Consider the following 26,726-nt stretch of genomic DNA (forward strand, 5'->3'; position numbering starts at 1 on the left):
GACAGTTAAAGAGAGAATATTAGGACAAACATGTTGCTACATGTTAAAGTTTGTACACAGCAGACAGTAACTAAGAGAAAACTGAGCCATAAAAAGACCAAAGTATAGCTATCTATGGAGAGCACAACCCAAGGGTCTGTTTGGTCTAAAGCCTCTGTTGTTTCCCTTCAGGCCTAAATGAACCCATTAAACTGGACTGCATTTAGTTATGGGGGACTCCATGAGGGCAGGAAAACAGCAGCACACTACTTAATTTAAACTACTGATTTTAACTACTGATTTTTTTCCTCTCCACTAATTAACACAAGGAATACGTGGCAATTATATACTCTATACTTATATATGATGTTTAAATTCAGTATATAGATAGCTATGGACTGCAGTAATAGGAAACTGGATGATGATGAAATTGTACTGCTGTTAAAGGAGGTTCATCAGACAAAATCATTACTTTCTTAAAATTAGGTTAAAAGAAAAAAATCGCAATATATCAGAGGGAAATTTGACAACACCATGTGAAGCCCTCTGATATATTGCTTTTTTTTCTTTTAACCTAATTTTAAGAAAATGGTTATAGTTCCAGAAAATATAGATTTTTTTAAAAATATTTTCTTACACCCTTACTGATGAATGCCAAAAAATAAAAATAAAGGTGGTGTAACATCGCTCATGTCCAAGTAAACAATCTCACAACAGTGTGTATACAGTAGCTTTCCTGGAACTTCTCATAAACAGCTGGAATGTGTAAAGTTAGCATTTTAGCACTTCCAGTTCCCTCGCCTGGAAGTCAATGTGTTTTTGGTAAGATGCTTAAAACAGGGTCTGTGGTTAACACAAGCTTAAGAGATTTTCATGCTTTGAATTTTGAAGCTTTTACATTAGTCTTAAAAAAGGCGGTTGCTAACAGAGGTTGTCGGTAACATTAAAACATGGAGACTTATCTACTCACTAGTCCGACTTTACAGCCTCGTTGTGTTTATACTCACACTTTTGCAAACTTTTAGCTCTGTGCTTCAATAACAGTCGACCAAACCTCTGTCAGTTATTATGCTTAACTATGATGGTGAACATAAAAAGCATTAGAACTGTTAAACATCAGCATATAAGCATCTGGCTCAGGGACACAGCTGTTTGTTAATCTCTCAGTCTTATTTTTAGCCCAATAACAATACCTGCTTCTCATAGCCAATAACGATAAGATAACCACTCATTTCCCATTTTTGTATTTTAAAACAAAGAAGTTGATAACCTGTAGTTTTCGCACAAAAAAACAAATCTGACATCATTACCACAACAAAAACAACAGCAGTTATGATTTTCATTGATTATTATTATTATTACAATTTCATTATCAGAATAATGCATTCTAATATAAATTTCTGATTATCTGCCCAGAAAATTATTGTGCAGCCTTACTTATTTTCCTCTGGTTCACCTGAGTCACAGTTTAAAGAAGAATGAGAAGAAGAAGAAGAAGAAGAAGAAGAAGAAGAAGAAGAAGAAGAAGAAGAAGAAGAAGCAGATAGATTAGCTTAATTCTACTTTTGCTTGGTAATAAGTTCACATTTTTCCACGATTACAAACTTGAACTCCTCTATTCTAGTGCCAAATGAAAACTGACTGACTATATTTAATATGCGGTAATGTCAAGCCTCAAGGACAGAATACAATAGAGCATTCAAGTGGGTGTGGACACTTCATCTGCACACTGTATGTTTACTTTGGACACTTGCTGCACAGACAGCAGCGACACAGTTTCATAAAAACCTGATCTACTATTTAAGACTGCTAAGTGATGAATGAAACAATTTACCCTAAATTATCAGATTTTATTATCTCTGCTGCTATCTTCTAACTCAACTACTCAAGTGTAACCTAGATAGAGAAATGTGGGGATTAAAGGGCACTGCTGTATTATTAAAATCTGTTAGTATATCTGTAATGTAAAACTTTATGATTAAAGTAATGACACTTTATATGGGTACTGTCTGAAAACATTTAAATACATGCAACATTTTGATATTTTGCTTCAAAGTTCAGAGCATTGTGACATTTAGCTGTAAAGAAGTCTCTAAAACAAGAAAATACAACTTTGATCTGCAGTGTATCCTCATATTACTAATATATTATAACTCCTACCCTTTGGTAAGACACATGTGATTATTATGGACATTTTGTTTATTTACTTTTGCAGAAAAAAAACTTGTTATTCCAGACTGACTATTTGTATACACGTCTTAATACTAAATGACTGAAGGAGTTTTTTTAATGCATTTGTTTGATTTTTAAATATGACATAATTATCAATATATTTAATATGAACAATAAATAAAATATGAATCACTTATAAATACATTTATAGTGTGTATATAATAAAACAAGCTTTAAAATATATATTATATATATATATAAAATGTGTATGTATACCTGAGAACTGGTCACACACACACACTTATTTCATCACTGTTTCATTACAGTTTTGTTGATTTATCTTTACCATGTGTCGGCCTATCGGTATGGCTAATCACAAAATGATCAAAATCACAATATGCAAATCCCAGAAGCTGTAAGTTCTTGAAAAAGGTCAAATATGACTAAATAGCTTTATAATGCCATTCTGTAGTGCTGCAGAGATGCACTGGCCTACAAATCTTGTTCTCCAGATTTAAGAGAACATGTTTGTTAGAGACCCCAATACATGTCACATCATCATGATTTGAATAGTTTTTTCAGTGAAAATTAAATTTGTGATTCAAAAATGATCACTACACTAATCCTGAATCATATCACAATCGCAATATGGTGTTTTTACCCCATCGTGCAGCCCTACCTATTGACAGTATGTTTAGTTGGATTATTAAACACTTTGAAAACCTCTATTTAACTATACCATTGAAGATTGATTATTAGTAATATTATTATGATTACTCCAGGCATATTGCTGTGCCTCTACTTGTTATACCAACAATAAAGCTGTCATTTTATTATTTCCATGTTATACAGGCTTCATATCATTGGCATGTACGTGGCATGGCTCTGACAGGTGCACTGCTGCTGTCATGTTATCAGAGGAGGATCCTCTGGGTCCATCAGGCTGCTGCTCGCCTGGCAGGACCGCAGTGTCAGCGGCTGTCTCCCAGCTGTCTGTCTCTCAGCTGTCTCTCTCTCAGCTGTCTCTCTCTCAGCTGTCTCTCAGCGGACCCGTTAGCGGTGATAGGGCGAGAGAGCAGCTGCAATGTTCCACTCAAAACACACGTTTCACGGAGAACTTAGAGGGTTAACGTTAGCTAGCAACAGACACACACACACACACACACACACACACACACACACACACACACACACACACACACAGCTCTCTTACCGTCACTGCACTCCGCTGCCAGCCTGACGGAGCGGCTCTGCTGTGGACGGGGACGCTAGGATATCTGTGGCGAGGAGTCGTCGCTGTGTCCCTTGGGAAGTCTTCGGGAAAGCCAGTTGGAATATGGAATCTGACACGTAACGTTATTTACTGGCCCGACTTCCTTGTGAGATCCGGCCGCAGATAGAACCGGACAGTTTACTTCCTGGATTATCGCGCGACGTGCGTTCCACGCTGGCAGCGGCGACGTCACGCTCTGGCGTGGGACTGGCCAGTCAGGTGGAAGACAGCACTGATGACGACGACGGATTTCCATTTATTATCCATTTATTTTCTACCGGCGAACACAGCCCGACGGACCGGATAACCTGTTTTAGTATGACACCGACAAACATCATTGGTGTAGACACTCATAGAGCTAAACGCTGCAGTAGGGATTTATAAATATACTTTTTACAGCAGTACATGAGACAATCTGTGAAAGAACCTGGCTCCTCTGGCTCCTCCTAGAGCTCCTAATGGGATTTGAAAGAATCCACCGGGACTGAACGAAAACAACCAATCAGAGCCAAGAATGATTGTTGACTCTCATTTCCAGGGTCAAATACAGACGCTTGGCACCCTGGGAATGAGCCTCAACAATCAGCTCTCTTCAAGTCTCCAACCCAAAGTGTTTTTATGATTGGTTGTTTTCACTCAGGCCCAGTGGATTCTTGCAGATGTCATTAGGAGCTCTAGGTGTTAAGGTGTGTGGCCTTTATAGTGGAAGTACATTTATTTAATTTAAAGAACTTAAAACCACATTCGATATTCCTACAAAGAACTTCTTTAAATAACTTTAATGGCAGAAGGTGCTGGGTCTGACCAGTCAGATTATAAGTAAAAATTTACCTCTTAATCTTACATTTTGAATATTTACGCAGACAATTTTGAAACTTCAAACAATGTCAGGTCCCTACTCAATGTCTGTTTCTTGGAGGCTGAAAGGAATGGCTTTTCGTTTTGCTCTTGAAAAGATAAGATAATTAAACAATAACAACGTTTTGGTAAAATCTGAATGTTTTCTACAATTTCCTGGAACATCATAATACATGAAATGATGGATGGCATGATAAACTGATTTAACTGCTAATGGGGCTGGTTTCCTTTAGATCTGTTGTTTTTAGGTTTCTTATTTCTCCCATTTTGTATAAATTATAAACTATATGTTTTATTTTTATTTTTTTCTCTTAGTTTTGTTACTGTTCAGATCGTGTTTGTCTTTTACTGTTATTCCCCTTATTGTCTCTCTTTTCTAAAAGACAATAAAGACATGTTTTTAAAAAAGAAAACACTTAGATAGCTGAAATGTAAATTACAATAAGCATTTAGCATTTCCTGTCCAGGATTAAAATGAATGAACCGTGGCTCCAAACAGGATCTATTAGGAAGAGAAGTGTGGATCTATGGATCTTTAGTGGAAATTAGCTGTGGTACTAGAACCGGTTCTGTTCAGGATTTAACAACAGTGAGCAATAAATAGTCTTATTAAACCTGCCCTCCTGTACGTGCAGCAGTCTCCTGGTACTCCATGTTGAGGAGTTAGTAGCTTGCAAAGAGCACTGTGGACTGGAGGCAGCTGTAACACTTCCCTCAGTGGATGCTGTCATGACTGAATGTCTTGAAAATGAAAAGAAAAAGCAAGAGTGATCCTCCTGAGCTTCCCCACTCTTTCCAGGTTCATATGTTAACAAAGCTTTAATGAGAGACAGCACTTAAGTAGATATACTGATAAGTGCTGTGGAATACTGAGAGCCAGAGATGTCACATCCCCTACAACCAGGTCCCCCATTTCACTTAGTAGTTTACAAGTAAACACAACACCTCAATCAAAAAAATAGGGTCTTATTTTTGAACATGTTGATTGTTCTACAAGATCAGTGTTGGGCAATAACTCATTACTAGTAATAATATTACTTTCCGCAGTAGTGTAACTAATAACTAATACATTTCAGTAATAATATTATAGTTACCCCACACCAAAAAAATAATTAGTTATAAGATTACTTTTGTTGGCACCCACTACTAATTTAAAATCCAATCACATCCTTGGATTCATCTTTGTAATCGTGGAGGAAACTAGCTTGGAAGAACAACAACAACAATCATCCTAATTTTGGGGAGAAGGGACACAGTTACCAAGAAAAGTAACAAAAAAGTAATACAACTAGTAGTGTAACTAATTACTGTTGACAGGGAGTGATAATACAGTGGAATTTAAAAAAGGTGAGTTGATAGCTGCACACGTTTTCTTATAAAGATAAAGCTATATACAGCAATATGGATAAAGCTTCCAATGAGATCATACCTCTCCAAAGCCTAAGTATCGTTTTCTAAAAAGTCCCATGGTTTAGGGGAAAACGTAAGTTAGAGCAGTCTGTTCTCAGTTGCTCTTTGTCATCACTGATTTACAAGTAATGTGCATGCAGAGTTTCTCAGCTCCTCAAAGCTATCACATCCCAGCAGAACTGTTGAGATCGAGTGGGAGGGGTTTGTTGGTGGACTGTGACCTCTGCTTTATAAACTGGGGCTGGAAGGAAAGAAGGAACACAGCAGCATCAGACCAGCAGAGCAAAAGAAGCACATAATAGAAGGTGAGTTTATCCAACAATGATGACTTAAAATATAGAATGTAAATAAATCTGGGAAGCATGAAGATAGTAGAAAGAGTAAAGTAGAAATGCCGACAATAAAGTCAGCTCGTCTCTTTCAAACTGTGTGCCCATTGTGCTCACAATGGATGTGAGGAAGTAGTCTGCGATTACATTTGGGTCGTTGTATGTTCTGTAAGATTCCATCTACATAACATAGCGACTAAAACCGTCAATCCAACAACGGATGCCGTATAGATTCATCTTAATCTACGAATCCATGTGCCACAGCGCGTCGGGACCTTTGCGTCAGACACTGCGCCTGCCTGAGCTCCACTCCTTATTGTGATACAACATATGCTCTCTGTATTGCACACAGGTGTAAGTTACACCTGGCCAAATACAAGGGTATCGATCGATCGATAGCCTTGTATTTGGCCAGCGCCACCCCCACGTACGCGTCCTGTGCTGTGCGTAAAAGGCACCAAATGCGGCACCATCCAAACATCCTAATGCTTATTAATCACAATACTCACACTGTTATATACAGGGCCCGTTATTTATTTCGTTTCCAGTGAGATATTATTGAGTTGAATTTGCTGAACGTTGTCACTGCTCTAGAAGTAATAGTTATATTTAATGTTTAAATAAATTGTAATCCAGTTCAGCACATCTTTTTTGCTACTGTCAGAGTATATATGAAAAACTACAACGTGTGGGTTTTTTTTAAATAAATATTGCAACAACAATAGTCTAAAATTATGTGAAAATGCATAGTATGCAATTAAAAAATATCTTCCATATTCTCATTTTATTAAGACTTATGCCTGGCCCTAATACTGTTTGGTATCAAAATATTTGGCATGTTTGCTCATCATGAATTTGTATTTAAGAGAAATACACAGACACTGTCCCCTGCATGTAACTCTAAAAGCCCCCAAATGTACTGCACATTTAGTCATGTTTGTCACAGCCCTTAAGTCATTCCACCTGCAGTAAAATCATCAGGATGTTACACAAAACGTTTTCTGTGTTTTATGTGCAGTATGTTTATTTATTTCGTTGAATAATTTGCTCAATAAGCTTGAATATTAACATGCATTTGCAGTGATTGTTGTATTTGTCTGAATGACTTTATCTTACAACTCTGTAAAGATGAAGATCAGAAAAGATGGAGGCAGGTGAAGAGTCTGAAACCCAATCTCTGACACCAAATGACGAAGGTCTTTAAAAATTTTGAAAATTATATTTCATAAACTAATTGTGTTTGTTTGTTTTTATGCTGATCCTGTACATATTTTCTTTTTCTTCCCTGGCAGCAGACGAGATGGAGGAGAGTGCAGCCAAAGCAAAGGTATTAGTCGTTATTATCTAACAGCTGCTTTTCTTTTGTTCTTCAGCAGTTTCCCTTTTCTGTTCTGCCATAGTGAATCCTTCCTAAATTTTAAGTGAAGAAAATATTCATAGAAGTGGACACCTGTGTACGTTCATGAACCTCCTGGTTTGACATTGGATGACCAAAGTTGAGAACTATATATATACTTTGACAAGTCTCTTTATTGATTTTATGTCATAAATGCAGAAATACAATAAATGTAATGAACACCAGGATTGTTTCAGGAACTCCTTCCTCAACCTCTTGTTAAAAAAACAACAAACATTAACAGACAGAAGGGAAATCCAGATTTTTTATGTTATTTTAGATTAGACATTTAAATTTACATTTATGTATTTAAAAATACAGAGAAATCTGTAAAATATGGAAACCCCCTGTAAAATTACGTACTTTTTTGTGTCTCAGTTTGATCCAGTGAATGAACCAGGTGTAGTTCAACACTCAGAAAAAGAGGATGAATGCACAGGAACTGACTTCAAGCCTGTATCTACAACCAATGAGAAAGGTAATATTTGAATCAACAATTGATTGTACAGTAACATTGATTTTATAGATTATATTTCAGTTGAGTTTTAAACATAGGAGAATTATTAAAACACATTAAACTAACCATGTGAGAATTGGTTTATCAACTTTTATGATTATTGTCTACCTTTGTTCTTTCAGTGATTACTGTAGTTTAACGTGCTGATGTTACTCTTTACCATTCATTTTGTTTCAGTGATGCCTGAACTCACACTCATGTTAATTGGTGACACAAACTCCATTGAGATTGGATCAAAAAACATCCTACTTGACCATGATGGGCAAGTAAATGTGGAGCAGTTTTCAGCCAAACTGTATGATTTATGTGGTCGACACATCTCTGTCATCAACATGCTTGGTCTACAACACGTTGACAAATTCCCATTAAATCAGGGAATTCATGCCTTTCTCTTGCTGTTGCCAATTGGTCTGCATAACAGCCATTACAGTTCAGGAGTGCAGTGGTTAGAGAAAGCTTTTGGTAAAGGATCACTTGATTATTTAATGACAGTTGAGACTCATGACTCAGATGAAAAATGTGAAAGTGAACTGACAGACCTGAAAGCCAACAGCAGTTTGGTTGAAAAAAGATACCACACATGTACAAGAAGTTTGACGGATGAAAAAGAAGTACTAGCTCTGTTGGAAAAAATAGATGTCATGGTCTGTGAAAATGATCCACACTGCTACAGTGGACTGATGCATGATGAAAATAAAGAGCAGGAGGAACACCTGCACCACAAAGAAGATGAAGAAGAAATGATAGATTCCTCAGTGCTTCAGCAGAATCAAAAAGGTGAGGTTTCATTGTTGTGTACTTAAGTAAAGCTCACTAGCTACAAACATTACATAAGCATAAATAAATGCAGAAATACGGAATCAAATACATGAAAAAGAAATTACATTTTGGTAATGAATGATTTCTGTATTTTTACATGTATTTATTTTATCGATTTCATGTGTTTATTTATTTCTAATTTTTTTATTTGTTTTTGCTCATGTCATTATTTGTCCTTTATAAATATCGCCACCCCATGTGTGTTTTAAAAAATGATTACTGAGAAGTTCCCTCTTTCAAACTAAATTTAAAGTTAAACAATTCAATTTTCAATTCAAATAGAGCAGGTCTAGACCGATCTCTTTATAACATTATTTACAGAGACCCAACAGTACCACCATGAGCAAGACCTTGGCGACAAGGGCAAGGAAACACTGCCTGTTAAAAGGCAGAAACCTAGGACAGATCCTTCGGCTCTAGGTGGTTGTTCTTGGGGTTAGAGAGAGAGGGAGAGAGTGAGAGAGAGAGAGAGAGAGAGAGCGAGAGAGAGGGACAGGCATAGGTAAAGTCAGAAGGACAGAGACAAAGGTGCACAGCAGCAACAGTAGCAACAACTACACTAATAGTAGTGACTGATGATGATGATGATGAACATGAAGAAGATGATGACGACGACGACGATGACGGCAACAACCACATCGATGGGGGACAATGATAATAGTAATAATAGTAACTGTAGTAAAATTAATAGTAATAATAATAATAACAATAATATCAGTGATATTAGCAATGGCAGTCAAGCAGGACCATGACAGGAGGCTCCACCAGGATCCATGAGAACCTGCGAGACGAGAAAGCACAAGAACTCCGGGGAAGAAGGGAAGTTAGTAACATGCATTAATGGAACATGAATGAGTGCAGAAAGAGAGAGAGAGGAAGAGAGGACCTCAGTGCACCATGGGAAATCCCCCGATAGTCTAGGCCTATAGCAGCATAACTAAGGGATGGTTCAGGACTCACCTGATCCAGCCCTAACTATAAGCTTTATCAAAGAGGAATGTCTTAAGCCTACTCTTGAATGTGGTGAGGGTGTCTGCCTCCCGAACCACAACTGGAAGCAGGACAAGTAAATATGATAAAATAAATGACCATTATATTTAGAATAATGTTACTATTTGCAATGTTAATATATTTTATTTGGACCACTGACTCATGCAACTAGCTTGCTTACCCCATCAGCCAACACCATGAAGCAACCAACACCAGACCCACACTGCGCAGCCAACCCCAGCATAGCTTAGCTAATTTACAGTTAGTTGGATGCCCTTACCTTGCATCATTCTTGGCTAGTAAAAAACAATTGCTAGCTTTCTACCGTTACATCATTTATTAAATCAACACATTAATCATAATACATAGTATTATGGATCACATTAGCTGGGGAAGTATTTTTGCAGGGCTAATAAGCCAACTAACATATCCACTCAGATGGTATTTTGTTGGTGGTAATGTTAGTTGCATTAAGTCAAGGTTAACCAGCCGGCTGCAACCCAGCCACGCTGGATAACATTGAGGCAGTGGTGGAGTAAAGGTTAGAAAAGCAAGCTTGTGACCAGACGTTTGTCAGAAAGTGAAGAAGTAGCTCTCGCCCCTCCCTCAGTAACACCACTGCGGTGCCCTTAACTGCTCGTTCACACTGCTTACCTGAGCAGCACCTGTGCATGGCGGAACGTCTTGCATTCTATTTTGCGCCCATAAAAAAACACATTAAAGCAGTCACACTGTCCACCTGAGTTGTGCTTCTCAGCTGCAGCTGCTAACATTCACATGTTAACAGGGCTTTTACTGTATGGTGTTTATCAAAGGCACACTCAGTATAGGCAGGTAGGGCTTGGCAGTGTGAAACAAATGTTAGAGAAGCAAGTTTGTGACCAGAAGGTCGTCGGTTTCCTGGACTGGCAGGATAAGTCTGGGTGGGGAAAGTGAAGAAGTAGCTCTTCCCCCTCCTTCATTAACACCCCCGCGCTGCCCTTAACACAGCTCCAGTGCAGCTGCTCAGTGGCAGCAGAACAGACTGGACAGCTTCCAGGTGTGAATGTGCAACAGCGTCAATGTGATCAGAGCTTTCCTGCAAAAGAGATGCTTCCTCTCACTGAACCTTCCCTGAATATATAAAGGTTAAAAAATGTTTTTTTGGTTGGTTTTGAAGCCAATATGACATAGTGGCAAAATCATTTAATTACAGCAATTGTGTCTGTCGCGTGATGCACACTGACAAGGGTGATATTAGGGACATAACATCACCCTTGTCAGCCCAGAAAAACCACCTCCAGAAATGAAAGGGATGTAATCTAATCTGTAATCTTTAATTTAACTAATCCAATTGTGCAATCTGCTTTTTCTTACATTATCCTGCAGTAGGACAGATGGAGGAGAATGCATCTGAAACCAACCAACTGAAGGTAAGATTAGCTTTAAACGTTTATTCGTGATCATCATTATAGAGGAGCATTTGTATTCTATAACTTCCTGTATTTTATGATCAGATTCGAAGTCTCACACCTAAATAAATATCTGTCTCCAAAGCTGACGATTGGAACTGTGCATGCTGAACCTGAGAGTACAGATATTTAAAAAAAATGTAGCAGGTAAAAGTAAAAAATTAAACAAATAAATACTCAGATACCTGAAAAAACTACTTATGTACAGTAACAACATATTTGTACTTTTTTATTTCCCACCCCCAAACTAAATACAAACTTTAATTTCAGTTGTATTTGTATGCTAGCAAATCATAACAGAAGTTGTCCCAGGACACTTTTCAAATAGAGTAGGTCCAGACTGAATATATTATAAAACCATGTACAGAGAGCCAACACAGAACAGGTAGAGAGAAAGAAAGACAGTAACAATAATAATGATGATGACGGTGACGACGATGCTTGTGTTTAGTTTGTGCGTGTTGTTTTTCCTTGCTTTTATTTTGGTGTTGTAAATTGGTGTATCACTGTGTCTTGTTGATCCATCATGTTTTCAGTCTAAATGGTTATGACTTGGTGAACTAAATGTTAAATGAAATAATTCTTTTTCTTAGAGTGATCCAGTGAACGAACCAGGAGATGTTGAACAATCAGAGAATGACCATGAAAACACAAGAGGACGATCTGAAATCCACTCTGTACCATCTGCAACCAAAGAGAAAGGTAACATTTTAACAAAAACAGTTAGGGAGGAACAGCATCCAACATCTCGGGGTGCCCTATGCTCACCTGGTAGAGCTGTACATATCACTTTATGGAAGTGTTATTTATTGGCTATAAAGTGTCACACTTACCCTTTACAAAAAAACCATAACATCTAAAATCTTACCTTCGACAGGAGAGGCTGATGAGGTTAAAGAGGTCAACAATGAAAGCAGCAGTAACATGACTGAGCGGTCCATGGAGGAAAGTGATGCAGTGCAGGACACAAGTCCAACACCTCAGACTGTTTCAACAGTGACCAATGAATGTGAGAATTACTTAATTTCATTTTATTGTTTTATTGCATTTCTTTAAACTGGTTATTTAAAATAAAATAAATCACATTATCTCTATTTGGCGTAGAAGAGATGCATCTTGTTGAACAATAAACCTTCTGAATATACTGTACACATCATTTCTTTATATAATAGTTAACTGAGGTTAATAACGATGTTTATGTTTGATTCTGCAACCTGCTTGTTGTTACATCACCCTGCAGTGGATGAGCTGAAGCAAAATGCAGCTAAAGCAGAGGTAAAGGTGAGATTTTTGCAGAACTGTTTCCTTTCTCCTTGCTGAAATGCAAACTGGCTTGAATTCAGTATGTTGCGTTTCCTTGATTTTACTTGTAATCTGAATTGGTGTACCACATGTGTGATCTTCATGTTCTTAATTTCAGTGGTTATAACCTGGTGAACTAAATGTTAAATAAATAACTTGTTTTCTTAGTGTGATCCGGTGAATGAACCTGGTGATGTTGATCAATCAGAAAAGAACGATGACAACACAACAGCTGGAGGAGAACCTGAACTCAAGTCGGACACACCTACAACCAAGAAAAAAAGTAACATTTAATTGTACAATAACATGAAACCGCTTATAACAATCAAAATATTATAAGAAAAAAAGAAGAACATACATTAATTTGATAGCACATTCCCCTGACCCTCATAATTATTTTGCAGGTACCTTAGAAATTGGTATGAGTGGAAACAAGGATAAGGTAAGACACTCCTAACTTCACACAAGATATTTAGTACTATTTACTTTATATCCCATTGTATGATGTTGTCATTTTGTACATACATGTTTCCTTACAGCAGCCAGTGAAGATTTCTGAAGAGATCAACAGGGAGGAACAATATCAAAGAGGAACTGAAGAACTGCTTGGAAGACTTTACCTTCAAGACAAACATCAACAGACACCAGCAGATTTCCTTAAAATAGGTCCACCTGTGAAACAGGACCATGACACATGTGAGAAAGACCTTGCTCATACTTTTCTTCAGAGGTTGATGATGTTAGACTACAGAGCCAGATATATTCCTGTAAGACAAGATGGTCCTAAGGTGAGCCAGTCAAAGCCTGCTCAAAAGTTTGACGCTGTTGAGACAGAAAAAAGTGACTTAGATGCTCTTTTGAGCACCACTGTAGATGCTGATCACTCAAAACAGACTCGTGTGCATCCAATGGATGTTCAAATGGCAGTATTTCACTGCTCAGACAGCTTTTTAAGGCAGGACATGATTACAAAGCTATCACAATGTCAGTATGCCTTACCTTTGCTTGTTCCTGACCCAGTCACAATGGATATTGTCTGTCCTCTGTGGACATTCAGACAGATAAGAAAAACATGGAAGATAACTCAAATCAGAAATGGTCCAAACACTGTCACCATGAAGAGTATGCCCATCTGCAAAGCAGAGACGCCAATGGTGTCATTTTTTCGTCTTGGTTCACTATCTCTGTCTAAATCTCAGTTGATGAACACTTTGATCAACAACCGTCACAGCACCTTCTTCCACAGAAACTGCCCAGGTAGCACCAAGTCTTGTCATCTGATGGAAGGAGTGGCAGAGATTGCCTGGTACTGCCCTTCTGGAAAACCCAATGATGCCTTCAATGCCTGCATTGCCTTCTGTAATCTTCATGGTGATGCTCTCTTCACTGAAAAACAGCGTGACATTCTGACTGAAAAATCTTCAGTCAGTGTAGTCCTGGTACCAACTCTGGAAAAAAGCCAGAATAGTACAAACGTTATCTTAGCCCTTCTTCAGTCTCCAAAGCCTCTCATTATTCTCATTGCTGATAATGATTGTGGTGCTGTTGAGATGAAGATGGGAAAATACAAAGTGGGTCTAAAGGACAGAAGCCAGTCAGATGTCTCTGAAGAGCTAAAAGGAATCATTGGAGGAATTTTGTCCCGACCACAAGCATCCTTCCAGCTCGAAACCATGACTGAAGTCTCTGGAATCAGAGTGGATGAAGATGACCCAGTCTGCCAAAAAGGGAAATCTGCTGCTATGAAAATAGTACATTTGATTCAGGGGATGGATGTTTCAAAGGTCAAAGAAACATTTCTCCCTTGTCAAGGCCAACTGTGGCATAAGTGGTGCAGAATAAACAAAGAACTGTATCACCTTAAAGGACACATTGAGAAGGAGAAATGTAAAAAGCAACAGGAACTGAAGCAAATACGACAACATCAATGCACAGCTTCCTGTAGTAAGCTGATAAAGTTCTTTACAGAAAGCCTCTCATCTTTGCCATCAACAGACAAAGAACATTTCCTGAAATGGACTCAGATCTTAATAGATGCCCACTCAACAGACGACCTCTCTTTAATTCTCCAAAGCTATAACGAAAAGTGGTCTGAGGTAGTGGCGCTGAAGAATAAGCATGACAAATCTGGTCAGCTAAAAAACAAGCAAACTGAGCTCGAACAAATATCAGCAAAACTTCAGTCAGCAACGTTTGGCTTGGAGCACATCTTTAGAGAAATGGGACAGATCTATGAAGCCCATGCATTTCTGAAACAAAAAAATAGTGGACAGACTGACTGGTCTAAATACCCTGATCTGGCTGCAGAGCTGATGATATCAGGATACCCAATGGAGCTGATGAATGGCGATGCAGGTCATGTGCCATTAACATGGATCTCCAGTCTTTTAGATGAAGTCATCAAGAAACTGGGCAACAAGAGAGTTTTCGTTCTCTCAGTTTTGGGTGTACAAAGCAGTGGCAAATCAACAATGCTGAATGCCATGTTTGGTTTACAGTTTGCAGTGAGTGCTGGTAGGTGCACCAAGGGTGCCTTCATGCAGCTGGTCAAAATGTCAGAGGAGATCAAGAAAGACTTTAAGTTTGACTACATTCTAGTGGTGGACACTGAAGGACTGCGTGCTCTTGAGTTGGCAAATGACGACATTCTTCACCACGACAATGAACTAGCAACATTTGTTGTTGGTCTGGGAAACATGACATTGATCAATATCTTTGGGGAGAATCCTGCTGAGATGCAAGATGTTCTGCAGATTGTTGTTCAGGCGTTCATGAGGATGAAGAAAGTTAAACTTTCTCCAAGTTGTGTATTTGTACATCAGAATGTTACAGATATTTCAGCCCCTGAGAAAAACATGGATGGTAAGAGACGGCTGCAAGAAAAACTGGACCAGATGGCCAAACTAGCGGCAAAAGAGGAGGTCTGTGATGCTGCGTGCTTCAGTGACATCATTGCATTTGATGTACAAAAAGATGTGAAATACTTCGCACAACTATGGGAGGGAAGTCCACCTATGGCTCCCCCAAATCCAGGTTATAGTGAGAGCATCCAAGAGCTGAAGAACTTCATCCTCTCTAAAGCTTCACAGTCTGCTGGAATCACTTTCTCACAGTTCAAAAGCAAAATTTTGGACCTGTGGAATGCCCTGTTGAACGAAAACTTTGTTTTCAGTTTCAAAAACACACAAGAAATTGCAGTGTACAGAAAACTTGAGGTCCAGTATGGGAACTGGACCTGGGCCCTGAGAAGCAACATGTTGACCATTGAAAATCAGCTTTATGTCAGGATAGAAAATGGAAAACTTGACAAGGTTGAGCCCAGGTATGTTCACCTGGAAATGAGCAAAACATATGAAAAGATCAAAGAAGATATGACAGCTTACTTTGATGACGACAGAAATAAAGAAATTCTGGTTCAGTGGCGAGGCCGATTTGAAAGCAAAATCAAGGAGTTTTATGATGAACAAGTGAGAGGGGCTAAAAGAAAACTGGACGAAGTTATCCAGCAGAAGAATGCTCGTAAAAAGCTTGATGAGAAAAAGACAGAGTTTGAGAACAAGCTGCTAGAAAAGAGTAAAGAGCTCGCTCATCAGTTAAAAGACAAGGCAAACGATGAAGAGGAACTTGAAAAGCAGTTCAACTCTGTTTGGAGAGGCTGGGTTGATGAATTGACTGCAGACACGAATTCTATTAAAGACATCAGCTATGAAGAAGATCAGTCAGATATCCTTCAAGACCTTGGTTTTGAATGGTCTCTCATAGCTGAATCCAAAAGCAGTGGCAGATATATCAAAATATCAGAAGTCGGAGATTACTCTGATTATGTAACTCTCCCAAAATACCAACATCCCTGTGACACAGGCCAACAATCCCAGGATGATAAGAACGAAAACAAGAAGCCAAAAGTGGAAGGAGGATCTTCATTATGGGTGTCTTTTAAAAATTTTTGGGGATTTCGGTCAACACAACAAAACAAAAAACGTACATCAAGTAGTTCTTTACCATATGAGGAGCAGCAACTGATCAGATCTGTCATTGATGATGTTGAAAAACAGTCCCTTGGTGCAATTAAGAGCAAACCTGTAGCTGCAAGAGGCTACAGTCAAACTTACTTGCAAGAAGTGGGTAACAATGTAAAAGCAAAAGTGACAGAATTTGAATCAAAGTGGAATTATGCTCTGAAGAAAGAGTTTATGGTTGATCTCTTACTGTATGTATTTGACAGAGCAGAAAGTTGGCTTTCAGAGTCCCACAAGAAATTCAAAATGAAGAACGATGCACTCACTTATCTGGAAAGCAAGAAAATGCAATATTACAACATTTTCAGAAGCTTCTGCAAAGGAAACTCATCTGCTGTTGTGCTTGGAGAACTGATCTGTGAAAAACTCAAGAGTTCCACTGTTGAGGCTGTCTGTAATAAGACTGCCATTGATCTCGCTGGAGAGATGAAGTGCAATTTCCCAGCATTCAGTGGGAACAGACTAAACTTGGAGAAACACGTGTTGAAGTCACTGGCAGAGACAGAGGACTTTGATGGTTTTCTCACCTACATCCAACACCCGAAGACTCAAGTAAAGACTTTCATAAAAGAGGAAGTAACAAAATACATCTTCACAAAGAACAAAGCTAAAGCAAATGAAATACTCAAGAAAAATGTTGAAGACATCAATAAGCTGGTGATTCAAGCTTTATTTACAGCAACAGAGAAAGCCAATACCTGGGGAGGAAACACAGACATGTGGGTGGAGGAATTTTCCAGTTTGCTAAAAGATGAGCTAACATTTGGCACCATTTGTTGTCAAAACTTACATGACATAAACAATTTTGACTTTCTTAAAGAAGAGATAAATAAAGGCCTTGAATCCATCATGGAAGAGATGAGCAACCTGTCACTGGACAAAATGAAGGAATTCAGGCTGAAGCCAGATCAAATCCTCATTGATCAGCTGTGCAAGTGCTGCTGGGTAACGTGTCCATTTTGTGCAGCTGTTTGTACCAACACCCTGGAAGATCACAGTCCTGACAAACACAATGTACCTTTTCATCGCCCCTGTGGGATTCAGGGATGGCATGGTAGAAAAACAGATGAACTGGTCATTGATTTCTGCACAACATTAGTTGCAAGCGATAGATGTTTCTACCCCCATCATTATTCAAATAAGACTACTCCTTATAAACAGTATCAAACAGCTGGAGAGAAGTACGCTACATGGGAGATTACTCCTGATGCGTCTAAGCTGACATACTGGAAATGGTTTGTATGTCGATTTCAAAAGCAGCTTGAAGACCACTATAACTTAAAATTCCACCGCAGCGGAGAAATCCCCAGGGAATGGAGAATCCACAGTAATCAAGACGCTATTGAAAGTTTGGATGAAATGTATAATCAGCAATGAGTTAGGAACATCCAGATTCCACTCAAAACAACAGAAGCCCAAATTGTATTCAGTTTTTAATTTGTGGGAAGGAGTGCAACAAAAGCAGTATTGAGGGTTAATAGTAAATAGTAAATAGGGATCATTGTGTTTTTGTTACCTTAGAGTGAGCTGTTTTTATCTACAGACAGCGCGGGCCGTCTACCATGGAGTGCACCATGTTTCTACAGTAGCCCAGAACAATCAAACCAAACACTGGCTTTACATAGGGGGTTTGCATTATATATTTGTTTTGTGAATTTGCATTTTATATTTTACAAGAACATGAAGTTTTTCTGTCATTACTTAAAGGAAAAATGATTTAAAGGATGTAAGCTACGATGTGACTTTTGTTTTTTTTTGTTTTTTTGTTTTTTTCTTATATATGAAAATACGGTCCAGACAGGGGGCCTGAGATAGCGCTGGCCACCCCTGAAATCTGATTGGCCGCCCCATTATTCTTTTCTCTTCCACTCCACACTGTCTTTGAGAGGTTGTAGCGGGTTCAGTTTGACATTTTTAAGTGAAGATAATGGTAACACATGAAACTACATGACCTAACACATCCAACCATGTCTGGAAGAGGGCTAAGTCACACTCCAAAGTTATACTGTAATTAAAAAAAGATTTTAAAGGGATCCCTTGACCTCAATCCTATAAAGTTTTTTGTATGTGGTAAATGTTTTATTTTCACTTAACGTATTTGAGTGTTTCTGCACACTGAGGACCATGAACAGTGTTGGAATTGCATAAATTGGGAATGACTATATAGCTGAGACACATACTTCATGCCAGCCCTGCATAAGTTAGTGCCCCACTTGAGTCTGGAAAGGTCCCTGAATAGACATGACATGAAACGAAAATGAAAATACAAAAATACAGATAATGAACGTTTAATAAACATCTATTATCTGTATTTTTTTGTAAACCTTTGAGGGGTTTTGAAAGAATTTCTGTAACATAACTGACGGTTGACATAGAAAATGAGTTAACCTCTGAGCTGTCTCTGTTGTCCAACTAATCTGAAAGTCATTTTTTCACATTTTCATCTTCATATGTTGTTTTGATTTTGTGTGTTTCCTCAAAGGTCTTTTAAATAATTTGATGAGTTATGCTTTATCTTATGCTTTAGTATTTGGAGTATTCAGTATTATTATACACATAATATAATCTTTATCTAATTTTAAATAATCACAAAGAATTGGTTTTGTTGTCATTGCTACAGTAAACTGAACACTGAACTCTGAATAAATAGACCCTTCACATGGCCTTTGGAGTTTGAGCCTCTTATGTTATAAGAGTATTATGAGAAGACCAGATTTTTCTCTTGACATATTCTCAAAATATGTCGAAGACCTACCACATAATTCAAGTAATCTTTATTTAAATAACCTAAAATCTTTGTTGTCTTAATTATAAAAGTTTGTTTTGGTCATATTTAGTCAAGCTTATCATTTGGTCCATTTTTAGTTAAAAAGTCTAGTGTTTTGGTCTCGTCTTAGTCAAAGAAAGGATAAATGGAGGACATTGTCTTTGCTATAGACAGCTATTATAAAGAGAGTTATCATCTCATTAAATTAACAAACCAATGGAAGAAAAACAAATTGTCATTGTTTTCAACAAACATACACAGCCATACACAAAAAGAAAGTATAAATTAGTCACACTTTTTCTCAAGAATTCATTGTTTTTTTCATTAATACAAATAAATAATACTCCTTAATAACCATAAACTATTGTCTGACATAGATCAGTCATAACAATTGGACTATGATTCTTCTAATGATTGCAGATACTGTTTTAACTTTATATTGAACAGATGTTTAGTGTCCTCTTGAACAGTCTGCACTGTCAGTGAATTCCACCTGACTGTGGCTCAGTTCCAAACTGTTTTCTGAACCACATGTTTTAGCTTTAGGTAGCATAAAAACAGTAATCAAGCTGTGACAGAACTAAAGCATTCACAACTTGTTTAGTGACATCTGGTGGCATCACCCTTACCACTGACCACCTCTTCCCATTTTACTCACAATTTATTTAGACCAAGATCATTTATAAGCCAAGACGTTTTGTCTCTAGTACTTGTTCAATAGGTATATTGTTTTTATTTAATGTCAGTGTTGGTTCAACTCCCTATCCCATTATAATAGACCTTGTTTTACCAAAATTAAGTGCCAACTTGTTGCTTGTTACCCATTCTACCACAAACGCTCCTTTTGCAGTGTTATTTAGCTCTCCTACTGTGGGGTCTGGTTTACAGCAAGGCTCTATCAAGAGTCAGAGGGGGGAGACACAGGGTCCTCTTGGTTTATGACCCTGTGACAAGCCGTTTGATGTCTTACTGATAAGACGTTCTTCGTTCCAAGCGGTGAACAGGGAAGCAACCAGTAGTTGGGTGACACAATACACAGAAAAACACAGTGCCCTTAAAATACAGAGTAAATATAACATCATTTTCCATTAGTGTCCATACAATCCAGTATGGACCTGGCCTTGCAGAGAACCTGCTGGTCAGAGATAGCCATCAGGGGTGGCTTCGACCGGCAAAACAAGGACATCATTTTCCTTTTCACTGTAAAAACATTTAAATTCTTATGGAAGTACAAACAAATGACTGACAAATTCAACGTCAGTTCCTTTTATGGAGGTCTGAGATGGTGGTGGGTGATTTCCTTCTGAAACCGATGACCGTATCCTTCATCATTATCATTTATGAAGGATATGGTCATTATCAGTGGTGTAAACACAGGTTGTAGGATGGACTCTGATGATTTTTATTTCTCTCATTATTCCTCACTCATATGTATCAAAAGGGTGGAAGTGACGTTTTTGTGACATTTTTTACTAGTGTATGGAGCAAGTGGTTTTTTTCCCCCTCCCTTTAATGGGGATTTATGAATGGTTTGGGACTGATGGGACATTATGATTTGGGTATGATCCTTTGTCTGATGTGTATGTTCTTTTGTTTCCTGTGTGCAGGTTGGACATATGGATTATATATGGTGATACATGCAGCAAACGGTCTTTTGTTAATGTACAAGTTCTATTAAGATTATAGTTGGTCACTGGGAGAGATGTTTTCGGTTATTACTGTTGTTTTTGGCCATATTGGACAGTTTGTTCACAGCAGGTATCTGTATATTTTGCATATGTGCATTTCCCTTTACATTTGTTAAGGTGAATTGCTACAAAATAACTGAAAATAATGGATTATGTTATACAAGGCAGTGTGAAGGTACACATGGGTAAGAGCCCATAATTGTGTGTAGTGATGCTGGCATATTTGTATTGAGCATGTGAGGCACCCATGTCCACCATGTCCAGGACTGTCTGCCCCTCAGATAACCTGAGTCTGCCACTGGAGCCTGCCGTTCTTAGCTGCCTCTCTGTTTCCCCTTTTCTTTGACTGAGTCCCCATGGATGAGCACTAACAGTTTAAGGCTGGACAGCTGAGGTACAAGGGAGCAGGGGCTCAGGGAGGATAAAGGGGTCATAGAGGTGTGGACATATATGGTGATATGTGTTTGTGTGTGTGTAGTGATGTACACATTTGCTAGTCCATGTCCACAAAGATAGGTATTAGATATATGTGGACTGTGTGTTGTTTTGGCGGATAACATAATTTGGTACAAAAACAAGAAATATTAATATTTCATGTCATCACTGTGCTTGTTTGTGTGTGTGTGTGTGTGTGTGTGTGTGTGTGTGTGTGTGTGTGTGTGTGTGTGTGTGTGTGTGTACAAATCCCATCTAATGAAGTAATGTATTGTAATATCTTATCTAGATGGAAACTGAACTATGCATAGAGACTGGGTACTTTACATTGAGCAAATTCAACAGTCACATGTTACAAAACTGTAGTTCTCCCCAACGCCCTAAAGATGGCAGTCAAATAATACAAATGATTCCCAATACATTACAGTCCTAACCTTTGAACTTTAATCTCCAAAACTTTATAAAAATCTGCAAATAAAATGTTTACCCCACCATGTTTGTTGTGGTGTTGGTGGGACAGCATCTGGCTCCACTAGTATCACAGAGGTACCAACTAAGATAAAATAAGAGAAGATATTCCTTTAATTTGTCCCACAATGGGGAAATTCCAATGTTGCAGCAGCAAAGTGGATAGAGAAAAAAAAACAGTATAAAAACAGTAGGAGTAGGAAAAAATAATAAATAAAAAACACTATGTACAAGAGAAAAAAGAAAAAACCACAAATAACAGATAACACAAATAGTACAACAGTAACAACAGATAACAAGACATAACAAAACTATGATCTTAATACAAATTGTACATTAACTAAAGAAACCCTGTTCACTCACCATATATTAATAATCAAATTAGTTAATGTCTGACCCAGATGGCACACAGGAAACAAAAGCTGGGCAGCTCACTCGCTCTCCAACACAACAAACATTTATAGCAGCCCTTAATGGAGGCCCTTTGTATCACTGAGTGACATATTTTATGGATATTTCATATTATATTGTGTGTATATTTAGTGTATAACAGGAGATAGCAACTGATAAACTGTACAATGAACCCAAACAGTGAACACAATAACTGCAGGAAGTTTGAGTAAAACCAGAGATTTGGATGAATGGGAGGGTTGCAAAATATAGCCAAATGAAAACTGAATGATGTCGCCTTGTTAAGTAGTCTTCAGAGGTCTCCACAACTTCAGGTCACCATGTAGACATAGTCTCAACGTTAAAAATGGTTTCATTTGTATATCCTGACATATTTGTGAATAACTTTCTTGCAGGAATGTCACCAAATGCTTATGGTGACATCAGGGCCAAGCACAACCACTCAATATTCAAATAATCCTGTGTACAACATCTGTTCAGGTTAACATTTTAATGTAAAATAATCAATTACAATACAGTAACTATTATACAATTATAATACAAATCAGACTGTATAAAGTGATTTAAAAAGACCATCTCATAGAAAGTCCAGTGGTCTGCATCCCTGTTGGGCTCGAATACCTTAAATCGTTCAGGTGGTGAGCCCCAGCGAGGCCTCTGCATTGTGGGAGGTGTAACAGGGCAGAAAGATAGCCAGGAAATGGTTCGGTCCTTCACATAACTACTTACTTGGATACTTGGAACAGAAATGTTCGCAGACCATGTTCAGTGAATAAATAAACATTGTTATTGTTATCAACCACACAAGATATGTCTGTTAACAGATTAACCTTCATTGCACAACATTAAACAGCAATCTAGAGTAAAATATTAAAATTACACAGAAATTTAGGCAAACGTGATATTTGTGGTCAAATCTAAGAGTCAATCAGCTATTTGATCAGGCTACAGCCAAGTGTTTCCCACCAGGCTCTGGGTTTTGCAGTCAGTAGAGAGCAACTGCGATGCCTCAACCTCATGACATTATTGTTTCCCACATGTGCATGACGTCAGAGCAAGCCCCAAATCTAACTGTATTTTGCTGCGATTGCCGGTCTATGTGTTCTGGGAGTGGTCTCCCTTCCTGGGTCCTCACTCTGCAGTCTGCACACCTGCCTGCCATCAAACAATCGCCATTGTCTCCAAGAACTCTGCATTCACAGCCAGGACCTGTCAGATCATATTTCCACACTTCCTGCTCAGAGGCCAGTTTATTTTGTATCAGTTTGGTTCATTTCTTAGTTTGCCTGCCTGCTTTGTCTACCAGGCTCACCAACTCAGCCCGTCAAGTAGCCCTCACCCCTGAAATTCCCTCTATCAAGCCTCCATGTAGATTCCTTCCCCCTCACTTCATCCCTGAACAGCCACCATCTCACCTCCTCCCAATAGTCTCAATAAAAGACTCTACCTGCTTGTCTAGTGTCTGCATTTAGGTTCCATCTTAAAAATGTCACAATTTGGGGGTAAAAAAACTTGGATTAGTTACTGTTAGATAGATTAGATAGTTTGATACTGCGACACTTCAGTGTGTACAGAAACCTGAATCATGTCAGAAACCTGGTTAATGTTGATGAAATAGAACAGTTCAATGAAGCCGCAGATTAATTACATTACAGACATTTTGCAACATTACAAATAGCTTAAACAGTAAATGCTGGTTTCTGAGAGGCTCTCTCCATGTGGCCTGCCTCTGCCTGGTTTCCTCACACAGTGTCAAGTATACCTGGTTGCAGCCTGCAGAACGGGGAATGCCAGAACTTCAACGGTTTAACTGTCAAATTGAATCCCACCCACTTTGTAGAGGCGGGCTTGCTCTGTGCATTCCATCGACTACGGATGAACCTGTGGCTACAGATATAAACCCCTCCCACAGCTCCTCCCTTGCCTGTGAGAATGGGACCTGGTACTTTCCCCAAGAAGGTACACTATTAAACTGACAACAGTGCATTAGCATTTCTTGAATCGTGTCAAGAAAATCCTTTCCAATCTAAAAGGCCTCATTTAAAGAATATGTAACAGTATCTTGTCTGTATCTACGGAGATACGCCTCTCAATAAAGTCAAAGACAAATGGGAAGAAGAATTAAAGGGGGGTTGATGTGCTAAACTGGGTATAATCCGGTTTTATAACCAAACTCAAACTCTGTATTATTTGACACCTACCACCAGTAGCATAAATAGCATTCACCACAGGAAAGTCGAATCTTCTCACTTGAATGCACACAAAGCATGATAAAGGTATTTACTGTAAACACATGCAGTGAAAATCTATAGACAGAGGAGCGTGTGGTCAGTTGCCTCTTTGCCAATCCAAGCCCTGGAGTTTCTCTCTGTCCAATAGTGATGTGCATGGACACCACATGGCACAATGATGTCAGCTAACTGTCTGTTGGCCTAACATTGTTCAGACATGCTACCTAACATATACCCCTCCCAGCTCTCATTCTTCTGGAATGCTTTTTATTTTTATTTTAAATAATTAAAAGTGTCTAAAAGTTATTATGAAAGCTAAGAGCTGCTGAGTGAGTCTCCTGCAGCCTCCAGCAGGTTAACTACATGGAAAAGGAATTTGCCACGCCCACTTATTTCCTACTTTAATGTGATTTTCTCACAAATAAAGCTTATGAATATATTTCAATGTATTGTTGGAGTGAAGAGTAAATGCAGATATAAGGAAGCAGTCAGTGCTGTATAGTGCTTAATGAGGAGGTGTGAGGCTCTACTAAAGAGTATAAAAAAGTATAAAAAGAGAATAAAATGAAAACATATATTGTTTTTTATGGTCAGTGTAAATACTATTATATTACATTAAAGTGCAGTAATATGATGTCCATGTCCACTATCAAATCATTGAGTTCTTAGGGTTTTAAATAGCAGGCATGAAGGGAACAAATCTCAAATGTGTCCCCAGCTACATTGAAATAATATTGTTTGCTCTGACTCTGCTCTGAGATTGCTCAGATTCTAACTCTGACTAAGCTGTTTCACCATAAATGCATCACAACCTGCTCCTCAAACAGCCTGAGTCCGCCACTGCATTAACACTGTGTAGTCCTGAGCAGATCTGTTTCCAGCCTTTGTGATATAGCTAATGTATTAAATATAGGCCTATATTACAGATATGAGACGCTGTGACAAGAGTTCTCCTTTTTATTTACTTTTGGGATATTTTTAATCTCTTTTTTACATTCAGTTCCATTAGGTCACCATGTTCGCTCCCCTGATGTGGACTATGGCCATGGGATGGTATAGGTTTCTCCCACTGACACTAAGCCAATTCCATTTCACTGTGTTTTAATAAACAATTCACATTATAAATAGCCCGGAGAAAGATGACACCCGTCTTTGTGTATTCGGCACACACAGTACGTGTATAATCTGTCATTCCATGATTACTGCAACAACGTTTTCATTTGTAGACGACAATTAGGACCAAATCTGGACACTGTGAAAAAATAAAATGTATAAAGCTTACAATTTCAAGTCAAATATATTCATTAAATGTTTTTATAGTAAATTAATACAATCATAATTTACTTTTCTCCTTTAGGAAAACTTGAATCTTTCAATTTTAGAACCAAACATGTGTATATTGCCTATATATTGATGATAAACGCAATTTAATATTTTCAATTGCAACTATTTAATTTTCAAATACAAAAATAATGAAAAGTCGGCTCACTGTTTCTTTTAAAATAGTAAAAGAGTAAGTTTTAAAAAAAGTGTTAGATACAGAATTTTCTTTTAAAGGGACATTGTGTAGTATTTAAAGTATTTTATTAGCTAGAATCAATGTCTTCATTCATAAATGTGTCCTCATTGGTGTAAAATTACCTCTGCCAATGATCTGACTTATCCTCGTAAGCGAAGAATTTCTTATCTGTATATACATTGGACGGGCAAGTCCATGGAGGCTTCCATGTCGTTCCGCCATTTTGAAAAACTATAATCGCAGAGAGGGACATAAAGCATTAGCCTCCCTGTCTAGCTAACAAGTTTGGCAGCGTCCGTGACTGAAGCCAGTAAAAGGAGATCAGTGAGAGGCGCTTGTCACTGTCCCGGCACATTTGAAAGTCTGCACTGCACTTTAGTTAATAATGGAGGATCATACTTATGCCGAGCCACAGGAGAAGGAATCCTCGTCGCCAAAAAAGCGAAAAAGGGAATTAAAAAGGCAACGTGACCGGCAAATTCAAAAAACGAGGGTAAACATCGGGGTAGCTTTTCCCAGGTGGAAAGAGCTAATGAAGGAGAAAGACTTTCAGAGGGACGCTGAAGTTGCCTGCTTCCGCCTCGACAGGTAGGCTTCTTGGTACATAACGGCTACCGTAGTTGCAATACGCTTTTGAAAACGCGAGGCACTAGAGAGCACTATTCGTTTGGATGCAAAATACAATTTCACCG

At 38.3% G+C, this 26,726-nt stretch overlaps 3 protein-coding genes across 10 annotated transcripts in view; 2 read left to right on the top strand and 1 right to left on the bottom strand.

Moving 5' to 3' along the window:
* pdxdc1 (pyridoxal-dependent decarboxylase domain containing 1) overlaps nucleotides 1-3,782 on the bottom strand; it is a 34,494-nt gene extending 30,712 nt beyond the window's left edge. For 3 of the 4 annotated variants that reach the window (XM_051386855.1, XM_051386854.1, XM_051386852.1), the window contains exon 1: nucleotides 3,365-3,781. The gene's annotated coding sequence lies outside the window, so the exon portion shown is untranslated. Of the gene's footprint in view, nucleotides 1-3,364 lie in introns of all 4 variants that reach the window. The other variant, XM_051386853.1, reaches the window with a different exon arrangement.
* A 2,030-nt stretch (nucleotides 3,783-5,812) lies between these two features.
* zgc:158403 (tetratricopeptide repeat protein 39A) overlaps nucleotides 5,813-26,726 on the top strand; it is a 44,192-nt gene continuing 23,278 nt past the window's right edge. Inside the window, exon 1 of the mRNA XM_051386911.1 lies at nucleotides 5,813-5,817. The gene's annotated coding sequence lies outside the window, so the exon portion shown is untranslated. The remainder of the gene's footprint in view (nucleotides 5,818-26,726) is intronic.
* LOC127355728 (interferon-induced very large GTPase 1-like) lies at nucleotides 5,869-19,179 on the top strand. Of its 5 annotated transcripts, none has more exons than XM_051386810.1 (12): nucleotides 5,869-5,997; nucleotides 7,150-7,217; nucleotides 7,314-7,348; nucleotides 7,796-7,895; nucleotides 8,112-8,711; nucleotides 11,112-11,155; nucleotides 11,788-11,896; nucleotides 12,072-12,203; nucleotides 12,435-12,475; nucleotides 12,665-12,779; nucleotides 12,901-12,938; nucleotides 13,036-19,179. In XM_051386810.1, exons 2-12 carry the CDS (start codon nucleotides 7,166-7,168, stop codon nucleotides 17,890-17,892), a joined length of 6,123 nt encoding a protein of 2,040 aa, XP_051242770.1. In that variant the 5' UTR covers nucleotides 5,869-5,997; nucleotides 7,150-7,165; the 3' UTR covers nucleotides 17,893-19,179. The 5 variants fall into 5 exon arrangements, with proteins under 5 accessions (XP_051242770.1, XP_051242774.1, XP_051242775.1 ...); XM_051386814.1 differs by having other exon boundaries at nucleotides 13,039-19,179; XM_051386815.1 differs by having other exon boundaries at nucleotides 12,435-12,469.

This window comes from Dicentrarchus labrax, unplaced genomic scaffold (genome assembly GCF_905237075.1).
Source record: "Dicentrarchus labrax unplaced genomic scaffold, dlabrax2021, whole genome shotgun sequence".
NCBI classification, from domain to species: domain Eukaryota; kingdom Metazoa; phylum Chordata; class Actinopteri; family Moronidae; genus Dicentrarchus; species Dicentrarchus labrax.